The sequence below is a fragment of the Myxocyprinus asiaticus genome, chromosome 27, assembly GCF_019703515.2.
Source record: "Myxocyprinus asiaticus isolate MX2 ecotype Aquarium Trade chromosome 27, UBuf_Myxa_2, whole genome shotgun sequence".
Classification (NCBI taxonomy): Eukaryota; Metazoa; Chordata; class Actinopteri; order Cypriniformes; family Catostomidae; genus Myxocyprinus; species Myxocyprinus asiaticus.
Window position 1 is genome coordinate 4561492 of NC_059370.1, and position 20412 is coordinate 4581903.

The 20412-nt window shown below is 39.3% G+C and overlaps 1 protein-coding gene across 3 annotated transcripts in view; it reads right to left on the reverse strand.

The window, feature by feature from the left end:
- frmpd1b (FERM and PDZ domain containing 1b) overlaps window positions 1-20412 on the reverse strand; it is a 73504-nt gene that overhangs the window by 17771 nt on the left and 35321 nt on the right. For all 3 annotated transcript variants that reach the window (XM_051658533.1, XM_051658534.1, XM_051658532.1), the window contains 6 exons: window positions 15578-15738; window positions 12385-12487; window positions 6616-6661; window positions 6370-6474; window positions 4252-4347; window positions 4010-4135 (listed from right to left, as the gene is read on the reverse strand). In XM_051658533.1, the coding sequence (XP_051514493.1) occupies window positions 4010-4135; window positions 4252-4347; window positions 6370-6474; window positions 6616-6661; window positions 12385-12487; window positions 15578-15738 (637 nt within the window). The remainder of the gene's footprint in view (window positions 1-4009; window positions 4136-4251; window positions 4348-6369; window positions 6475-6615; window positions 6662-12384; window positions 12488-15577; window positions 15739-20412) is intronic.

Genomic DNA, 20412 nt, shown 5'->3' on the forward strand with positions numbered 1-20412 from the left:
TTAAAGGCTGAAATCAATATTTATATGGAGATCAACTGGACCTCAGTATCCTCTGTGGGCATGGCTTGGGAGGCACTTAAGGTGGTTCTTAGGGGTCAGATCATACACTATGCCTAATTCATCAAAAAATCCAAAGCTCAAGAACTCGTGGAGTTGGAAGGGAATATTAAAAGTGCAGAGGCAGAGCTGAAGCGCCTAATGCCATCTAATGGCCTCGGAAAATTGACCCAATTGATATAATACTATTTTGTCGCGGAAGGTATATTTTGGCTATCCAGGGCAAGACAGTCATACTTTGAGTCGGGGGACAAAGCAGGGAAGCTTTTGGCTAGACATATAAAGCAGAGTGAGTCTTTTTCTACCATTCCTTCAGTGAAATCTGCTGGTGGTGACACAAGCCCAGATCAGTCTGATTCTTAAAAAGGACAAATATCATAGCGAGTGTAAGAGTTACCGTCCAGTTTCCCTGATCCAGCTAGATGTTAAAATATTGTAAAAAATTTTGGCTAACCGATTAAGTTATGACATCTCTTATACATATAGAGCAGGTGGGGTTTATTCAGGGCTGCAGCTCTTCTGATAACATTAGGCGTTTCATCAATATTATGTGGTCAGTGGCGAATGATCAGACTCCGGTCGCTGCCATCTCACTTGACGCCGAAAAGGCATTTAATATGGTAGAATGGGATTATCTTTTTATGATTTTGGAAATATACGGGTTCGGGAATACTTTTATTGGATGGATTGGATTACTTTATAGAAACCCGGTAGCGGTGGTACAAACAAATGGATTAATTTCAGATTATTTTACTCTGGATAGGGGCATCTGGCAGGGTTGCCCTCTTTCCCCATTATTGTTCTGTCTTGCCCTGGAACCATTAGCAGCTGTGATAAATAAGGAAGATGATTTTCCAGGGGTGGTGGCGGGAGGTATGGTGCATAAGCTTTTGCTTTACGCTGATTATATTTTATTATTCGTCTCCGACACCGTTAGATCTATGCCTTGCCTCCACAGAATTATTAATTCCTTTTCTAATTCTCAGGATACAGAGTCAATTGGTCTAAATCCAATGCTTTGTCTCTGACAGCATACTGCCCAGTAATGGCTTTTCAGCCGGACTCATTCCAGTGGCCCAAACAGGGCATTAAGTATTTGGGCATTTCATTCCCAGCAAATTTGTCTGATTTAGTTAAGTTAATTTTGACCCTATAATAAAAAGGTTTTCGAGTGATGTGGGCAGGTGGGCTTCATTACATTTACCTATGAGTGGGACGGTTAATGTTATTAAAATGAATTGTATTCCAGAATGTAACTACCTGCTACAATCTCTCCCAGTAGATGTCCTCCTCTCTTATTTCAAGCAATTTGATTGCATAGCGAAGTCCTTCATTTGGAATGGTAAGCGTCCCAGATTACATTTCAATAAGTTACATAGGCCAATTGACAAAGGTGGGCTAGGTCTACCCAAGATTTAGTTTTATTATTATGCATTCGGTCTCAGACATTTGGCTCATTGGTCGCTTCCACCTGAGAGAGCCCCTCCCTGGTTTTGTATTGAACAGCAAGTCCTTGCCCCTATTTAGCCATTGCAAAGCCTTTCTATCAAACTAATCGGAGAAGTTAATTTACACCCCATTATCTCGCATTTGCACTCGGTATGGACAAAAGTGTCCAGAGTGTTTAATTTGGACATTTATTTAAATGTTGCCTCGGGTATATGGCAGAACCCAAAATTATGTATTAATAAGTCCCCTTTCTGCTGGTCAGTGTTGATTGTGAGGCTAGTTAATACACTCGGTGACCTATATGAGAGTGTTGAGATCTTTTGAAAATTTGGTTCAACATTTTGGGATTCCCAGATCTCAGTTGTATAGGTATTTACAGCTACGCCACCTGCGCTGTACTATTTTTGGGAGTATCATACACCCCCCTAAAGTGGTAAATACTCTGGGAATGGTGATTACTGCTTTTGGAAAAGGTTATGAGGCATCAGTGTGTTACTCCCTGCTAATTCAGAGTCTGGGGGATGGAGTTTTAACTTCTATCAAGAGATTATAGGAGAAAGATTTAAACTTGGTATTGGAGGAGGGAGTGTGGGCTAGGATTCTAAAAAATGTCAAGTCTGCATCTAGAGATGCAAAGGTGTGCCTTATGCAATTCAAGGTTTTACATAGATTTTATTGGACCCCCTCTAGATTGTATCACTTGGTCTTAAAGGCACACCTGTTGGTGATGCCAATCGGAGGATGGAGACATGGCTCATGTTTTTTGGTGGTGTTGAAATCCAGTAATTTTGGTTGAAGGTTCAGAGTTTTGTGTGACGTGTTGGGCACTTGGGTTTCATTTTGTCCCAGACTCGATGTGGGGAAACAGACACATAGAGAACTGGGTTCTGACCAGTGTGATGATCGCCAGGCAGAATATTTTGAGGGGTTGGAGGTCAGCTGGGGCGCCCCCATTTCAGGAGTGGTGCACCGAGATGGGTAGGGTGGCGGCTTTTGTGTCATTTGGAAGACGGAGTAACTTGGATTTTTTTGTTGGGAAATGGGACAACTATTTGGAGTTTTTTTTATGGGGGGGGTTGGAGAGAGAGTTTGAGGTATAAATGTGTGTAATTATATATATATATTATTTTTTGTGTTTGTTTGCTTTTTTTGTGTGTGTATCTACTCATGTGTGATATTTGTTGGGGGTCAGGGTGGGGATTGGGAGGGGGAGGGGTGGTTGTGGGATTTAAATGTTGATTCTATGTATATATGTTTTTATTTTCTTTATTTACTGTAGGAATCAATAAAAAATGTTAACTACAAAAAAAAATCTAAAAGTGAAATATGAGTTCTGAATGACAACAAAGACAAACGTCTCATGCCTGCTCTGATCACTGCTTCTGTAATCCCCATGTAGCCACAAACCCTATATCATCTCTTACCGTAGGCTGTTTTCTTTGAAATGAGCCTTTTTCTACATGTCTTTTGCTTGGGTAAATAATCCAATGTTTTTTTCTCAGATGTCCAGAACAAAATTTGCAGTCCAGCAGAAACAGCAAAATAAACAAATCATTAGCAAAATATGTTCTCGACCACCAATGATGAAATATTATATATCATAGCAAAGTCTTTCCAACACTACCTAGATTCTAAGCTTCTAGTCCACACTGAGATATTTAACGAAACAGTGGGGAAGGTGTGTGGGATCACAAAATAGACTGAATGCTTATGGACGAGCACTAATAATAAAAAAAAACAGAATACATGGAGCTGCCTCATGGGAGCCGCCATGTTGAGATCGCATGACCAGCCGAATACTATTCATTTTACCTCTGTAACCCCCATATTATTGGACATATTACTGTCACAGAATAAATGAATCATGGCTGACTGCCAATAGTGCATTTCTGCAATGGCATCAATAACTGAAAACTATTGCTTTTGCATGATGCTGCTTCCACGCCACTAGGTGTCAGTATTCAATAATTCCAAGATGACTGCCATATTGGCCAGCGCAACATTAAAAAGTGCACATTTAACTACATTTTCCAATAGCGTGACAGTAGTTCAGCTGACTTCAAAATAGTGTCACTTTTCCAATAAATTTTTTTCCCAACATATAAACAAAACTCTACATTGCTGCTTTTGTCATTTTCTACTGCGCATACATCTTTACAGCCAAGCAAACTGATATAATAATCAAATGTCCTTTTCTAAACTCTTCTCTCTCTTGTACTACATAATGTTGGGTAGTCTGATTCACTTTAGTGAATTGGCTAGTTTGGACGGTTCATGTAATGATAGAGTCCATCCTTGGAAGTCCATGTGTGCCGTTCTGTCTTCTGTTTTCGAAATATTTAGTGAAAAGTATTGGTGAATCATTTACTTGGGACCATTTACTCCAGAATCATGAATTGTCCAAATGAACTGATTCGCTAATGAATCAGACTTCGCAATGATACTTAAGTGGGAGAGACATGTTCGATTATTGCTCACTCGTGTGCAATACATTGTGTTTTACCTTCTGTATGAGCTCTTCCTCATGCAGTAACAGTAGTTTGGTGTTGTTATATTGCTGTTCCAGCACCAGTGAGAAATGCTCAATTGAGCGAATGGACAGCTTCTCTTTCAGAGTCAACACAATATCCTAGATATAGAGATGAAATTAATACAACATCCACACAACTTTACCTCAGTGTATGGTGGTTATAGATGAGGAAGTTATACTGGATTTTGGGGTCAGTAAAATAAACCATGTGAGACCTTGACAGTAGTGGTCTTGTGAAATTTGAAGGCTTTGGTCTGGCCGTTCTCCAGGTAAACCTTCAGAACGTTGGCCAGAAAAAGAAGAGAGTTTCCCTGGAAACAATGAAAGAAACACTGCTTAGGAGAATCATCATTCTCAATCATAACTCACATGTAAATATATATATTTTCTCTATCGGTCTACCGGGAATAGAGCACAACAGTCTGGTTCCGCAAGTAAAAATCCGATGTATTTTTTCCATAGGCAAATTTCATTTTAACGATAACTTATAAACTTTTAAAGACAGACCTCATGAGATCCAAGGTTGTTAATCAATGGTGTTTGCATACTTTTTTTCATTTTTTAGAAATCGTGTTTAATAGCAGAATGTCTGGTGAAGAACCACACTACCCATGATCCTGAAGAGAAAGATCCACCAATCAGAGAATTGTATATACAATATTTGCAAATATCTAAATATTTTGCAATAAAATGAAAATATATTGTTTCTTATTGCTTATTATCAACAACTTTAAATCAATAGTTGTATATTTTTCCATTGTTGTTAATTCGATTATATCATTCGCAATGCTTCATGGGATTGTACTTCATTCCCTTGTGAAAGATGTTAAGTGCACAGTCTTGTACTTTTGTCTTTTTGTCAAATTTTTTTACAATGTTTTTGCTCCAAATAAAAGTTTGTAATTATGTGATTCACCTTGGAGCTGGTTGACTCACAGTTTTGTTTTCCATCGTGCTGGTGTGCACACTACACTACTGTTCGCAGACCGTGTCTATCAACCACACGACCATTCATCCCAGACTGAGGCCCTGTGTACACCTGGTAATAAGATGTGTTTTGGGTGATCTGATCAAGTGTACAAGTGAGACACATCACTGTTACACCTGGTCGTCTCTTTTGACCACTTGTATTCATATTTTGAGGGGAAAGTCTCTGATTTCATGAGGACACACATCAATCATAACATCTGTGTATTACTAAATGATAATAAACCACAAAAAAGTAAAAGACGAGAAAGAAAGTGCTAAAAACTGTGCAGTACCTTTAACTGAGCTTCTAATGTGCATGTTTCCCATATCTGTGTCCCTGCATGTTGATATCAGACACATTGAAGAATTTCATAAAGTTCTTGTGCATGTAAATACATTCACTTTTTAAAATGTTTAGATTTTGCGGTTATTTCCCTTTAAATCTGCACGTAAGCGGCAAAGTTTAAACTCTTATTTTATTATGCGGCGCTCTGCTGCTGTGAAACTACGAGCCCAATGTCTGAATGTGTTCTCAAAACAGTTTGGATCCAGTTAAAGCTTTCTTTAGATTCTTCCCGTTTCAAATGAATCGGCCAAAACGCTTCTTTTACAATAATGAAATTCATTCATAAACTCCCGCTGTTTTCTGTGATAATGTCAACAAACAGCCGTTTTGGGGCTTATTTGCACCATTTGCAAAGAAAAAAAGAAAAGAAAAACAGCTGAAAATATTAAAGACAGCAGGTAGGGAGATGTGGGTGATGTTTTATTTTTTTATCTCCTGCTTCCCAATACCTTGCTCTCCTCTTGCACTCTCTCTCTCTATTTCATTGGTTGTTGCTCATTGTCGGTCTCTCGCTCGTCGGGACAGTGCACACACCTGACAAAAAGACGTCTAGATATCTAGCTGGCTTGAAAACTGTCGTTGCGTCTGTGACTAGTCTCAGCATGTCACAGGAGTGTGCACAATACACGACCATTCGTCGTGAGATCTGAGACTTCTTGTCACAAAACAGTCGCTGACACAAAACATCAAAGGAGATGAACTTGAGTCGTGCAGTGTACACTAGACTTTAACAGTTAAACTTCTATCTTATTGGTTAGTGAGTTTTTAGTCATCCACCATCCATGTGAAGAAAAACTAATTAATCTAGACTATGGGATAAAAACAAGCCTTGTTTTGTCATTGAACACATTTTCTTCCCCGGTGTGAATAGATCCATAGCAATGCATTGTTTCAATTGAATTTCGATTTGTTGATCACAGTGAATATTTGCTCCTGAATAGGCCTAAAAATGGTTAGGACACAGTGTAAGCCTGACCATGGCATGCTTGAGAGTTGAGTGTGTGTATTTTGTCCTCACCTGAGTGTGTCCGTTGACAACCACCTCTTCTGCGAAGCGCACTTTAACGGGGTTTCTTCTCAGGCGAGCTCTCTTCTCTGCTGTGATGAATGAAGACTTAGGATTCTGCAAGCAAAATTACATTTTCCTGATTCTGATACCTTAATCCAAGAACTACAGTACTTTAAAGATACAAGATTTAATCCAAAGACCAATTAACTGACTCAATAGCAGGAAGTACTGATGGGAACAGTGTTCAGTACGTACCGACATGTTCCTGAGGATTGTCATGGTTACAGAGTCCTGGCACTCCCTGAGGGTGGATCATAAAGTAAAAAAAACATGAGTACAGAAACCACCATATTTCTCAGTGACCTCTGACCTTTGACCGGCAACAGAGCTAAAGACAAATGGACAGGGCTACATTCAGAATAGCATACTAGCATGCTACTCATACTAGTTTTAGGTATGCATTTTGTAAAAAAAATAAATAAAAAAAAAACAATTTTTTTTAGAGGCAGTTTATTTCTTAACGGTAACTAGAGGTAGACTGATATATTGATATTATTGATTTATCGGTGCTGATAGTTGTTTTTTGGAACTATTGGTTATCTGCAAAAATCTATGCCAATACTTTTTTTATATTATTATTCCTCTGTGGCCAGCGCTGAATGATTCTACAGTTAGAACGGCTTGACTCTACTGTATAACAGTGGCCTCTAGAGGTGAAATAAAAAACAATTACTGACACCTCCTAGGGATTTGCTATATCTAAATCTGTCATCATTGACAGTATTCATCCTCATTTTTATCCTCACTTTTATGCATATTTCGATTAGATAATGAAGTGTTCTAAATTAAAGCGAGGGGATGCAAAGGACAATGAAGTGTAGTGAAGGCCCTGAGTTTAAAAACTCATTTGTATAGACTTGCTTTTATTACTATGTGAATATGTTGGGTTTTACTATGTGTGTTTTGGATTTTATGCTTTGTGAAACACTTTGTGCTTAGTCACTAAAAGGTGCTATATAAATAAAATTATTATGATTATATTATTATTATAATGCCACTACATAGAAACATGACCCATCAGCACATACAATGGGTCTTCAACTTCCTATCTTATGAAAAAAAAAAAAATAAAACCGTCATTTCAAAATAAGAGTCCCCAGTGTGTTTTGGGCTTGTTTATACAGGGTGGCCACTATGTTTGATTGCTCATATCTTAAAAATGCATAAAGGCGTTTGCACATTTTTTGGCGTACTTCTATGACTTTTTGTAAGCAACAAAATTGTCACTGTGTCGTCATCGTGAGCAACAACTTATACAAATAAATAAATAAATCATTTGGCCCCCCCAAAAAACAAAGGGGCCACATGGTGAAAGAGAAGCACCTAAGTCTGCTGCCTTTAAAAATGTAGCTAAAAGATTTACTTGTTTATTTATTTGTAGATAAGTTGTTGTTCACGATGATGTCACAGTGACGTCATTTTGCTGCTTATAAAAAGTCACAGAAGTGCGGCATAAATCGTGCAAACGCCTTTATGCTTTTTAAAGATATGAGCAATCAAACATAGTGGCCCAGTGTATTTAGGGCCTCCCTATAGTTAAACGTTCTACATTATGCACGAAATCTGATTTCTTCTTATTGAGATTTTTCAGCATCTATGTCAGTGCCCATGTCAGTGCCCATCATAGTAAATGTGTGTGTGTCATGCTTCACATGTCTGTCATTGTGTTAATTACCTTCCTCAGCTCGTGGCACTCATTAACAGTGATTTACAGCAGCTGGTTTCCATTCTGTTAATCACCTCTCTCCTTTTACTTTAACTCCCTGTGTTTGTTGTCTTGTGCCAGTTAGTTTTGGTTCTCTGAGCTAGTAACTTGGTCTCTGCTGGTTAAATCTCTAGTGCTCTGCTCTTGTGTCTGTGTTCAGAGTTTTCTCCACCGATCCCTGACAATTTCTCCTCAGTGTTTCTCAGACAGACTCCGGATTAAGCACTCATACTTCACCCCTGTTCTCTGGTCCTGGTTTGTCAGCTGCCAGCCCTCCAGTTTTCTCTGGGCTTCCTTATGGCTTTCTCCTGTCTGTCGGTTCTCCTGTGGTGGGTCGCTGGTTTGGTTTCCTGTCTGGTTCCTGGCATGGGTGCTCTCCTGGTCAGCTCTCCAAACAAGTCTGGTTCATCCATCATCCTGGTTTGGTCTATTCACCAGGCTCCATCTGCTAATCCAGTCCTTGTCCTTCCAGCCCCCTGCTTGGTTCTCTGAGGCTGCTTTCCCCCAGGCCTAAGCCAGCCATTGTTCCAGTTCAGTTCCCTACCCTCCTCACCAACAGAAATAAAATGAATTATCTATTCTCACCTCTGCTCTTAGTTCTACCTTCCAGATACCGTAACAGTACAAACTGGCCAGCATGGACCTAGCTGAGGAATCCCGCCTGGCTGCCATACTGAAGCATCATAAAGAGCAACTTTCCAAGTCTAACCACATGCTGGAAGCCATGGCTGCTCAGCTCGCTGAGCTCATGTCCCAACTCCAGCAGCTACGGAGTTCTATCCCTAGTCCTGCTCCCACAGCCACTCCTCCTGTACCCCCTGCTGACCAGCCTGCACAGCCACACTCTGAACCTCACCTAAATCCTCCGGCCGCCTACGATAGGAATCCCAAGTCTTGTAAGCCTTTCCAATCCCAAGTCTTGCTAATTTTTGCCCTTCAACTCTCCACCAAAGCTAAAGTAGCTAATGTTATCATTCTCTTGACTGGTCGGGCCCGTGAGTGGGGAACCACAGGATGGGATGCCAAACTTCCTTGCTGTGCCTCTTTTGAGAGTTTCTCGATGGAGATGAGCAAGGTCTTTGATCGCACTTCTCGAGGCAAAGAAGCCACTCATCTGCTTTCCACGGTTCGGCAGTGGAGAAGGTCTGTTTCAGATTATGCTTTCAAGTTCAGGACTCTTGCCACTTCGGTGATTGGAACGAGGGCACGCTGTGGGACAGGTTCTTGCATGGGCTCTCTGATCAGGTGGTGGATGAGATCTTCACCTTAGACCTTCTGCCCAAGTTGGACGACATTGTTGATCGCGCCATCCGGTTCAATGATCGCCTAGCACTGCGACAACATCTCAGAGCCCCTCACTCTACCCTCGCTCTAGGGGAGCCAGCCTCCACCCACCATTCCTTCACCTCGGATTGTGCCACCGAACCCGAGCCCATGCAGGCGGGTCGGACCAAGCTGTCGTTGGAGGAGAAATGATGTCGCCTCACCAATGGCCTGTGCTGCGGCAAACCAGGGCACCATTCCAACGTCTGCCCATTAAAAGCTGCCGCTCACCAGTAAATGGAGGCCTACTGGTGAGCGCCTCTCAGCTAACAGGAGCCTCCTCTTGCCGTCTCCTCCTTCCAGTTTCACTGCAGTGGGGCAACACTTCTTGTCAATGTTCTGCTTTCCTGGACTCCGGGGCTGAAGGCAACTTTATGGACACTGTCACGGCCATAAAATTGGGAGTACCCATAAGCAAGATGCCCAAGCCCATCGCCACCAGTGCCCTCTGTGGAAAACCTCTGAAGGAGGTGACCGCTACCACTGGTCCGGTAAGTCTTATTTTTTCCGGGAATCATTGTGTTTTCCTTGATCAGTTCTCCATGTGCCCTTATTGTGTTGGGGCATCCTTGGTTAGTAAAACACAATCCTCATATAAAATGGGCTAATCAGTCTATTTAGTCCTGGAGCCCCTTTTATATGCAGCATTGTCTGGGATCGGCTCTGTCTCACATGTCCTCTCCTTCTGTGTTTCAGGTCGAGCCGGTGAATCTGTCTGGAGTCCTGACCATTTATCATGACCTGCGAGGGGTTTTCAATAGGTCTCGGGTTGCATCTCTTCCTCCTCATTGTCCCTACAACTGTGCTATTGACCTGTTTCCATACACTTCTCTGCCTCAAAGTCGGCTTTTCTTCTTGTCGGCTCTGGAGAGGGAGGTCATGGACAGTTATATCAAAGAGTCTCTGGCAGCTGGTCACATCCGTCCATCCTCCTCACCCACTGGAACGGGGTTCTTATTCTTGGAGAAGAAAGATGGGTCAGTCTGGCCCTGCATTGACTACTGGGGGCTGGATGACATACGGTTAAAAACAGGTATTGTTACAACTAATGTCTTCAGCTTTCGAGTCTCTGCAGGGGGCGACCATCTTTACAAAGTTGGACCTCTGCAATGCTTACCACCTTGAGCGGATCTGGGAGGGGAATGAGTGGAAGACTGCCTTCAATACTCCAACAGGGCACTTTGAATACCTGGTCATGCCCTTTGGTTTAACAAATGCTCTGGCGGTCTTCCAGGCCCTGGTGACCGACGTGCTGAGGGACATGGTAAATCATTTTGTGTTCATTTAACTGGATGACATTCTGATCTTCTCCCAATCTCTCCAGGAACACACCCAGCACGTCCGCTGGGTCTTATGCTGGCTGCTAGAGAACCAACTCTTCATAAAGGTGGAGAAGTGTCAATTCCATGCGCAGTCAGTTCTGTTCCTGGGGTTCATCTTGTCCTCTGAGGGAGCGAGTCCAGACCCTTGTAAGGAGAAGCGCTCACTCCTCACCCCTGTTGTCTGGTTCTGGATTGACCGCTGTCAGACCTCTAGTTTTCTCTGGGCTTGCTTGTGGCTCTCTCCTGTCTGTCGGTTCTCCTGTGGTGGGTCGCTGGTTTGGCTTCCTGTCTGGTTCTGGCGTGGGTGCTCTCCTGGTCAGCACTCCATCCAAGTCTGTTCCATCCATCAGCCTGGTCTGGTCTATTCACCAGGCTCCATTTGCTAATCGGGTACTTGTCCTTCCAGTCCCCTGCTCGGTCCTCTGAGGTTGCTTTCCCCCAGGCCTAAGCTGGCCATTGCTCCAGTTCGGTTCCTTACCCTTCTCACCAACAAAAATAAAACTAATTGTCATATCTAACCTCTGCCCTTGGGTCCTCCTTTCAGATACCCTAACAGGAGTTTAATTACTGCTTCATAATCTTATGATGTGTTCATTGACTAACATAAGTAAATACACATTAAATATATATGCATATCAACATTATTGAGCTTTTTTTCCATGTATTACAATGTTACAATTATCACATCCCTCTATAACAATTATCCAGTCTGGATGTTATGAATTTATCATCGTCCTATGTGCATTTCCAGTTTAATTATTTTCAAAAAGGATCTGAAAAAGCCTCTGTGTATTATATTTTGTAATACTGATTGATGTTTGTTTGATTGATCATCTTAAGATCTTATAATTTCAATTAAGAAAACACAGAATCCTAGACTGAAACTGTGAAACCTGTAACGATGCTGGCACTGGCAATGACGATGACGTAAAGATGATGAGAACTCAAGTGCAGTTTTATTTACAGAACGTGAAATCCAAAAACCCTAACTAAATATAAACATGAACATGACTTGAATAAAAACTTGACTTGACAAAAACATGGCTTGACATAAACGTGGCCTGACATAAACATCTATACTCACATTCAATACTTGACAATCGACAATGGCAAACATGAGGGCTTAAATACAAGACATGGGAGAACATAAACCAATGAACAAACAGAACTGATAAGCTAATTAAACAATAAACCAATGAAAACATGACACAAGAACAATGGAGGGATAACAGGAATCACATGACAAGGGAAACAGGAACTAAACATTTCAAAATAAAAGACATGAATCAACAAAATACACATGACAAAACCTCTAAAGCTTTTAAAATTCATGTAATCACCCTTTATGTATTTTAATTTTTTACTATATTTTTTTTATTAGTTTATTATTTAAAAAAATGTCTTTCCATTTTATCTTATTTTTTCGTATTCTCTAGAGTAGACTGATATATTATGTATTTGCTTTCTCTGTCACTGGTGCAAATACAAATAAATGGCCATTTGATTCCCCAAATATGTGTAAGACACATGCTTATCTACCCAGTAAAGCACAAGAATCAGGTTAGTCTTCTAGATCATCGAATTAAAGAAAGGAAGAGGAAGAGAGAGAGATACCTAATCATTTGTTCTGCATTTTCTGGGGAAAGATCCTCCATGGTGTTATTGTTCACTTTCAGGATCTGATCTCCAGGTAAGAGCTGACCATCTGCTGGACCTCCTACACATACATAGGTGTAAAGATACACATCCGTTACAATCACAACTGTTTCCACTGATTCTCTAGTTTTGTACATACTGAATGTATATTATATTACTGTATAATTTGAGGAATCATTCATGTCCTTAGCACAACATTGTGGGATGAGCTGCACCCCAGTTTAATATGTAGTGTTAGGGGTTTGTTCAAATCCTTTAAATATGGGCAATAGTAATAGTGATACCTGCATTAGCAACCACCACAAATGAATGTATAACAGTGTAACAGTGAAAGTGTTTGGCCTGTTAATTCATTATTCATGTCACATCTGATGTTACTGTTGATGAGAGTGTGTGACTGTAAGTCTGTTTGTCTCTTCATTTCTCTGTTCTGCCATTTACACTTATTTGTCCTCAAGCTAGAACACACACACACACACACACACACACAATCTGCCCTTCTGGCCTGATTACATCCCCTCAGTCCCTGTTGACTCTCTGCATGCCAGAACAAACCGCCAACAGTTTCTCTTTCTCTCTCTCTCTCTCTCTGTGTGTGTGTGTGTCTGTGTCTCTGTCTCTCTCTCTCTCATAATTATGGGTTGTAGAGCTGTAAGGTTTCTCCCTCTGGGCTTTTATCAGTGTTTCTGCCACAAAAAGAGAGAAGTCAGCACAGAAGCAAGAGAGAGAGTGTGTGTTTCTGTGAGAACACTGTAGCTGTACACATTAGCTCTCTTTCAAAACATTTTGAGCTACATAGGCAGCTGCCTTCTAAGACAACATCCTAGTTGAACCTCATAAGTGACCGATTTGGAACACTCTACGTAGGCAGAAACTCTGCTCTTCACACAACGCGCACAAGAGTCATGATCCTGGAGGGATTTTTCCCATAAATGTTTTCCATAGGGATTTCATTAAATCTTTCATAAAAGAGTTCTAAGCCATGAACAAAACCAACCAGCTCCGAGGTGAATCACAACATTATAAACTTAGATTGTTCCCTGTGGAAAACCTTTTTGGGATTTGTACCTCTGGAACCAGACTGTTGCACTCTACAGAGTTTGACGTTAGCATGTTGCTAAGCTAATATTTTGATTTTTAATATAAGGATTACTGTATTTACGATTTACAATAAGTACTGTATGAACAAGAACTTGTACGTACAAATTAGAAACTCAGAATTTTATGAAATCTCTAACTTTTCTTCTACATATTTCTGTTTGATATGTTGTTTTATTATAGGCACTGCCACCTGGTGCGCTTTATTTGCTCTTCAGAATTTTGCCAGAGAATATAGTGTATTTATGTAGTGATGAAGTATTTTCCTGGCATTACCAACAAAGCTAAACATGAACTGATTTGTCATTGAATATTGCCATAAAAAATGAATAATTATGTTTCTGTTTCTGAGTTGTCATCTCGTAATTACGCAAATTATAACAAGACGTGATCGCAGCATAATGAGTGTAAAATAAATAAATAACACAAAGTATATAGGGTAAAATATTCCATTTGTAATTAGATTTAAATATTTTTATTGATACTTTTCGGTATAGAGCTGTTCAGGTTGTAGTCCAAAAAACCGGAAGACAAATAGCATTTTCAAATCATGGGTTTCTTAGAGAATTTCCTATAGGTTTTTAGATTTATGAGTAAAACAAGGTCTGTGGTTAAAATTACTTGAGGAGAATTTCACATTTTGTTGTAGAAGATAAATTACAAAGTCATACCTCAAATATTAATTTTGAAGCTACTGTGTTAAAAAAAAAAAATGCATGTTGCTATCACAATGCTAATTAAGGACTGCAACTACCATCAGCATGTGACCTATGTGCTTTATGAAATGGACGACTGTTGTAGTTCTTATTTAGCGACGGGTTAGCAACATACATTTTTAAAAGACACAACAGCTTCAAAATCCACAACTGAGTTATGACCGTGTGTAATTTATATTCTAAAACAAAACATGAAAGCCATAAAACAAATTTTAACTTGTAATTTGAAAATCTCTATTCTAAAAAAACATAGGAAATTCCTGAGGGAACCCCTGGCTAATTAGCCTTCTGAGTTCGCCTATAAATTGACATCACTGTTGAACAGCTCTATTGAATAAAAGTTTATTCATGGTCAGTATTTCTCTTGACTTATCTGCCATCTTGTATGATTTTTTTTTTCACTGAGCTTGTCGCAATGCAAATGATACCTGCGATGCTGCAGTACATTTTGGCCAAAATAAAGTAGCAGGCAGCGTAATTATGTTGCCTACCTTTTGGAACGGCTTTTATGTCAGGAGTGCACAAATGATGCCTTTAAATGCTGTCTATGTAGGCAGCTCACTAGGTTTTGGAACAGTGCTATTTGTTTGCTGGTGAATAGTGCTGGTTTAAAGCTTGTTAATGTGTGTGTGAGAGAGATTGTCTGTCAGTAACTGTCAGTTCAAAGCGAGAATAAATGTAATCAGCTTGTGTCAATGTGTGTTTGTGTGTGAGAGAGAGAGATTATGTTTGATAGAACTCGCACACCTGCATCATAATTAAATAAATAAATGAAAGAGAAGCAGGTGGCCACATCACACAAACACACACACACACACACGTGTCAAGTCCTTTATCACAGTTTCACAATATATCTGTCACAGCAGCAGAACGGGGGTAAATACAAACTATTGCAGCAGAGGTGGGACATTTATAGAGACTCCTAGAGACACTCGCACAGACATACAGAAGACATTTTTAGTGCTCTTTTAAAGCTCAGTAGATAAGATGATCTATTATGTTTCCTTTAAAGACCCCATGAAATGGCCTGACAAGTCTTGGAAAAATGTCATAACAAATGTTTGAGTCCATATTGAAATTTCTGACTTTTGATTGGAGATTAAAACAAATTCAGAGCACATTTCGTGACATTGTTGAGAAGCAGAAGTCTCCAATTGCTCTTCATTTAATCTCATTGCTGTCTAGGAGCAACAGTTGACATTTTCAAGAGATCTCATTTGTGATTTTTTCAAATGTGCCATGCTTAGATCCTAATCTGTGTTACTTTGAAAACAGGTGAGCAGCTCATTGCCCCAGTGAGTCCTGTAAGCCAAAATCCACATGAAGAGTGTATGTACCTGGAGTGACATCCCTGACCAGCAGGGGGTGCTGTGCAGAGAGAGTAAAACCATGGGAGTCCAGTACATCATCTCTGATCACCTCCACTGTCACCTTCACTGGGAAGTTCTGCTGTCCAGCTTCTCTGGAGCGTGCCCTCCTGCCCCCCAGAATACGCTCTCTACCACAGAGAGACAGCACAGATCAGACATACAATTCTCAGAGACAAAAACACAAAAGGATCGCATATTGCATAGTATATACTGTATACTGACTATGATTTTTTTAAATAGTATGTGAAACAGTTTGCAGTATGAAGCGAACAAGCATTTCAACAGTAGTATCATGAGTGTCACGTGACTTGTGTTTAATTCAAGGAGTGGCGTCCAGTTATCATTTTAGAAATTGTTACAGTTATTTTTTATTTTTAGTATGATTTGGTGTAAAAGAAAAAATAAAATAAATTAATGTAAATGTAAAAATATTCAATAGAGCGTAACAGTGCCCATCCAAGTTTTCAGCCATCTTTTTTTCCGGAAGTATTTTTTCCATAGGGATTTCATAAAAAAAACAAAAAAACAACAAAAGTACAAGACTGTGTACTTAACGTCTTTCGTGAGGGAATGAACTACAATCCCATGAAGTGCAGACAATGATGTAATCACATTTAAAACAATGGAAAACTATTGATTTAAAGATGATGATTCTAAGTATTTACCAATATATCTATATATACTGTATGTATGTATATATATATATATATATATATATATATATATATATACATACATACATACATACAGTGCTGTGCAAAAGTTTTAGGCAGTTAAGATGTTTCACAAAAGCATTTGTCTTAAGATGGTTATTTATATCTTCAGCTTTAGTGTGTCAATAGGAAATATACATTTTAGACTCCAAAACATTACTTTTGCAAATATAAAATATTAGAATAGAAGAACAGGGAGCCCTGCAAGAGATGGCATTGCCCCCACAGAGCCCCCCACTGAACATAGAGTCAGTCTGAGATTACATGAAGAGACAGAAGCAATTGAGACAGACAAAATAGATAGAAGAACTGTGGTGAATTCTCCAAGAAGCTTGGAACATCCTATCTGCCAACAACCAAGAAAAACTGTGTCTAGGTGTACCTAGGAGAATTGGTGCTGTTTTAAAGGAAAAGGTGGTCACACCAAATATTAATTTAGCTTTTTTATGTTTACTGGACTTTGTATGACATTAACTGATCAATGAAAACTATTTATGGCATTATTTTTGAAGACATCCTCACTATACAACATTTTTCACAAGAGCCTAAAACTTTTGCACAGTACTGTATATATACACACTGGCAGCCAAAAGTTTGGAATAATGTACAGATTTTGCTCTTATGGAAAGAAATTGGTACTTTTATTCACCAAAGTGGCATTTAACTGATCACAATGTATAGTCAGGACATTAATAATGTGAAAAAATATTCAGAACTTCTTCAACTACTTCAAAAAGTTCTCATCAAAAAATCCTCCATGTGCAGCAATGACAGCTTTGCAGATTCTTGGGATTCCAGCTGTCAGTTTGTCCAGATACTCAGGTGACATTTCACCCCACACTTCCTATAGCACTTGCCATAGATGTGGCTGTCTTGTCGGGCACTTCTCACGCACCTTACAGTCTAGCTGATCCCACAAAAGCTCAATGGGGTTAAGATCCATAACACTCTTTTCCAATTATCTGTTGTCCAATGTCTGTGTTTCTTTGCCCACTCTATCCTTTTCTTTTTGTTTTTCTGTTTCAAAAGTGGCTTTTTCTTTGCAATTCTTCCCATAAGGCCTGCACCCCTGAGTCTTCTCTTTACTGTACATGAAACTGGTGTTGAGCGTGTAGAATTCAATGAAGCTGTCAGCTGAGGACATGTGAGGCATCTATTTCTCAAACTAGAGACTCTGATGTACTTATCCTCTTGTTTAGTTGTACATCTGTCCTTCCACATCTCTTTCTGTCCTTGTTAGAGCCAGTTGTCCTTTGTCTTTGAAGACTGTAGTGTACACCTTTGTATGAAATCTTCAGTTTTTTGGCAATTTCAAGCATTGTATAGCCTTCATTCCTCAAAACAACAACTGACTGATGAGTTTCTAGAGAAAGCTGTTGTGTGCGATTTTTGACCTAATATTGACCTTAAGACATGCCAGTCTATTGTATACTATGGCAACTCAAAAACAAACACAAAGACAATGTAAAGCTTCATTTAAAGAACCAAATAGATTTCAACTGTGTTTGATATAATGGCAAGTGATTTTCTAGCACCAAATGATCAATTTAGCATGATTACTCAAGGATAAGGTGTTGGAGTGATGGCTGCTGGAAATGGGGTCTGTCTAGATTTGATCAAAAATGACTTTTTTCAAATAGTGATGGTGCTGTTTTTTACATCAGTAATGTCCTGACTATACTTTGTGATCAGTTGAATGCCACTTTGGTGAATTAAAGTACCAATTTCCTTCTGAAACAGCAAAATCTGTACATTATTCCAAACAATCTTGTCTGCCAGTGTGTGTGTGTGTGTGTGTGTGTGTGTGTGTGTGTGTGTGTGTGTGTGTGTATATATATATATATATATATATATATATATATATATATATATATATATATATATATCACACACACACACACACACACACACAAACACACACACACATTATATAGAAGTAGTCTGAGAGTGTAGGGAGACCGACTCAATTGCATCATGGTAGTGGGCGGTCGCTGCAGAGCTCTTTTGATCGGTGGATCACTTCGCTTCAGGACCATGGGTTAAGTTCTTCACCAGAAGTTGAAATAACACAGGTGGATGGCTTCTACATATTGTCTTTAAAATTGTCCTTGATTTTTTGGCATGCAAGATTTCATTGTACTATAAAAACCTACAGTAAATTTCAGAACTCAAAACTTCCTCCTCAATACAAAAAGAGTATTTACAGTAAACCAAGCGGTAAGAACAAAGAGGTAAACAAAACGGACATCCTTACCCTAAAACAATGGCAAAAACAAAATGAGAAATGAAAAGCACATATTCTGAAGCAACCTCATAATTTTGTGTCGCCTCTATGATACTCTCGTCTCACGTGTCAGCTTAAATGTTAGGTCTTCTGAGTTCAAAGTCCAACACTCTATGAGGTGAGCTACCATGGAAGCTAATCACTTAGAAATAAGTGTACAAATGTAAGAGAGTCTGTAATACAAGCGTTAAAATGTATTGTTTTTCAAATGCGTTAGTGTAAGTGTTTTGATATCATAACATGATGATCGCAGTGTGCGAGTAATAGTGTCAAAAATAAGTGTTTATAAAGTCATAATCAGCCGTTGTAGTCATGAGTTGTGTTCATTTCACCAGAAAACTGCGGCAAAACGTAGAACGAGGCACGTAAAAGTCAGTTTGCAAAAATGTAGTTACAGTAACATTCATTCTATGAGACAGGTTGAACATTTCACTGTGAACTGTATTGTGTGTATTTAGCACATTTAAATGTGTATTATATTTGTTTTCGGCTCAAATCAATGTGGATTGCTTGTAAACCTGTCACAATATGTTTCAAGCATTTGCAAATGAAGTTCGGGAACTGCACCACATTCAATGAAAGATGGTGCAGTTAAAAACACTACTGGACCTGTCTGCAAATCCATAAGCAGCCAATTCCATTCAAAAATCTTTCATATGTTATGACTGTTTGACCTTTATAGTTTATGGTGCTGCTGTGCTTGACTGAACAGTTTGATACATTTGGATGTAATGTGTTGGGTATGCGTTATGTGTAAACCCTGAAATGTAATATTGTTGTGGAGCTGGTTCATTGTTTTTCGATTGAGTTTAAAATACATATGGTTATATTAGAGGGGCTGCATGATGTTAGCCAATCATAACAGTGGGCATTTATATTGAAGTTTCAAGGAGATGCTGAAGCCAAAAACAAGCATTTCAGACAGAGGGCCAAAGACAGCATGGAAAACGATCACATATTACTAAATTATTGCATTATTTGGTGCATAAAAACTTTAATATGCACCAACTTTCCTCTATAGAGAAAATGAATGGGATTTTTTTTCCAGAACCAGACTGTTGCACGCCATTAAATGCTAGCATGCTTCTCACTTCATACTGCTTAGTATTTACTGTACACTGTATACGGTGGGTCTGTTAATATGTTTTAGGGATTGAGTGAATTTTATTCATAACCATTGATGAATAACTACAGCATAAGTATCTACAGAGACTTTCCTTCAAAAACAACATCATAAACCTCAGCAAATGATGTCACTGTATACCAACATACTCATAAAAATCTAGGCAACGATAATTGTCTTGATGAGTGTGTGGGTACATTGCAGGAAATTACTGTGTTTGTAACAGCGGGTGGAAGAAAAATGAACTGCAAACCTCCGGCACATGAAATTAAAAAGAGAAAAGCTCCAATCTCAGTTCTGATGAAGGAATAATTTCAGCACAGTGTGTGTTTCAGAGGGAAAAAAAACAAAAACAAGTATTTACCAGCCAAATGTTTATGCAAGTGTGAATGTCAGTATATGTCTATCGGGATGTTTTGCCAGTTTTATCGTCTGCCACATGAAAATTGTAAGAAAAGGTAACAGCACACCTCTCATCAACAAGCTGCATGATTTGAGGTTTCATTGATCTCTGTAGCCAAACGTGCAGGATGAGTATAATACTTCAGAATTGTTTTTTATGAAAACATTGACCACAAGATTTCAGCAACACCCCTGTGAGCCAGCCTCAACAACAACTGAATGTCATGATCTTCACAAAGCTGGAATTTATAGAAGGGTCCATTAAGAAATGAAGGCCAAT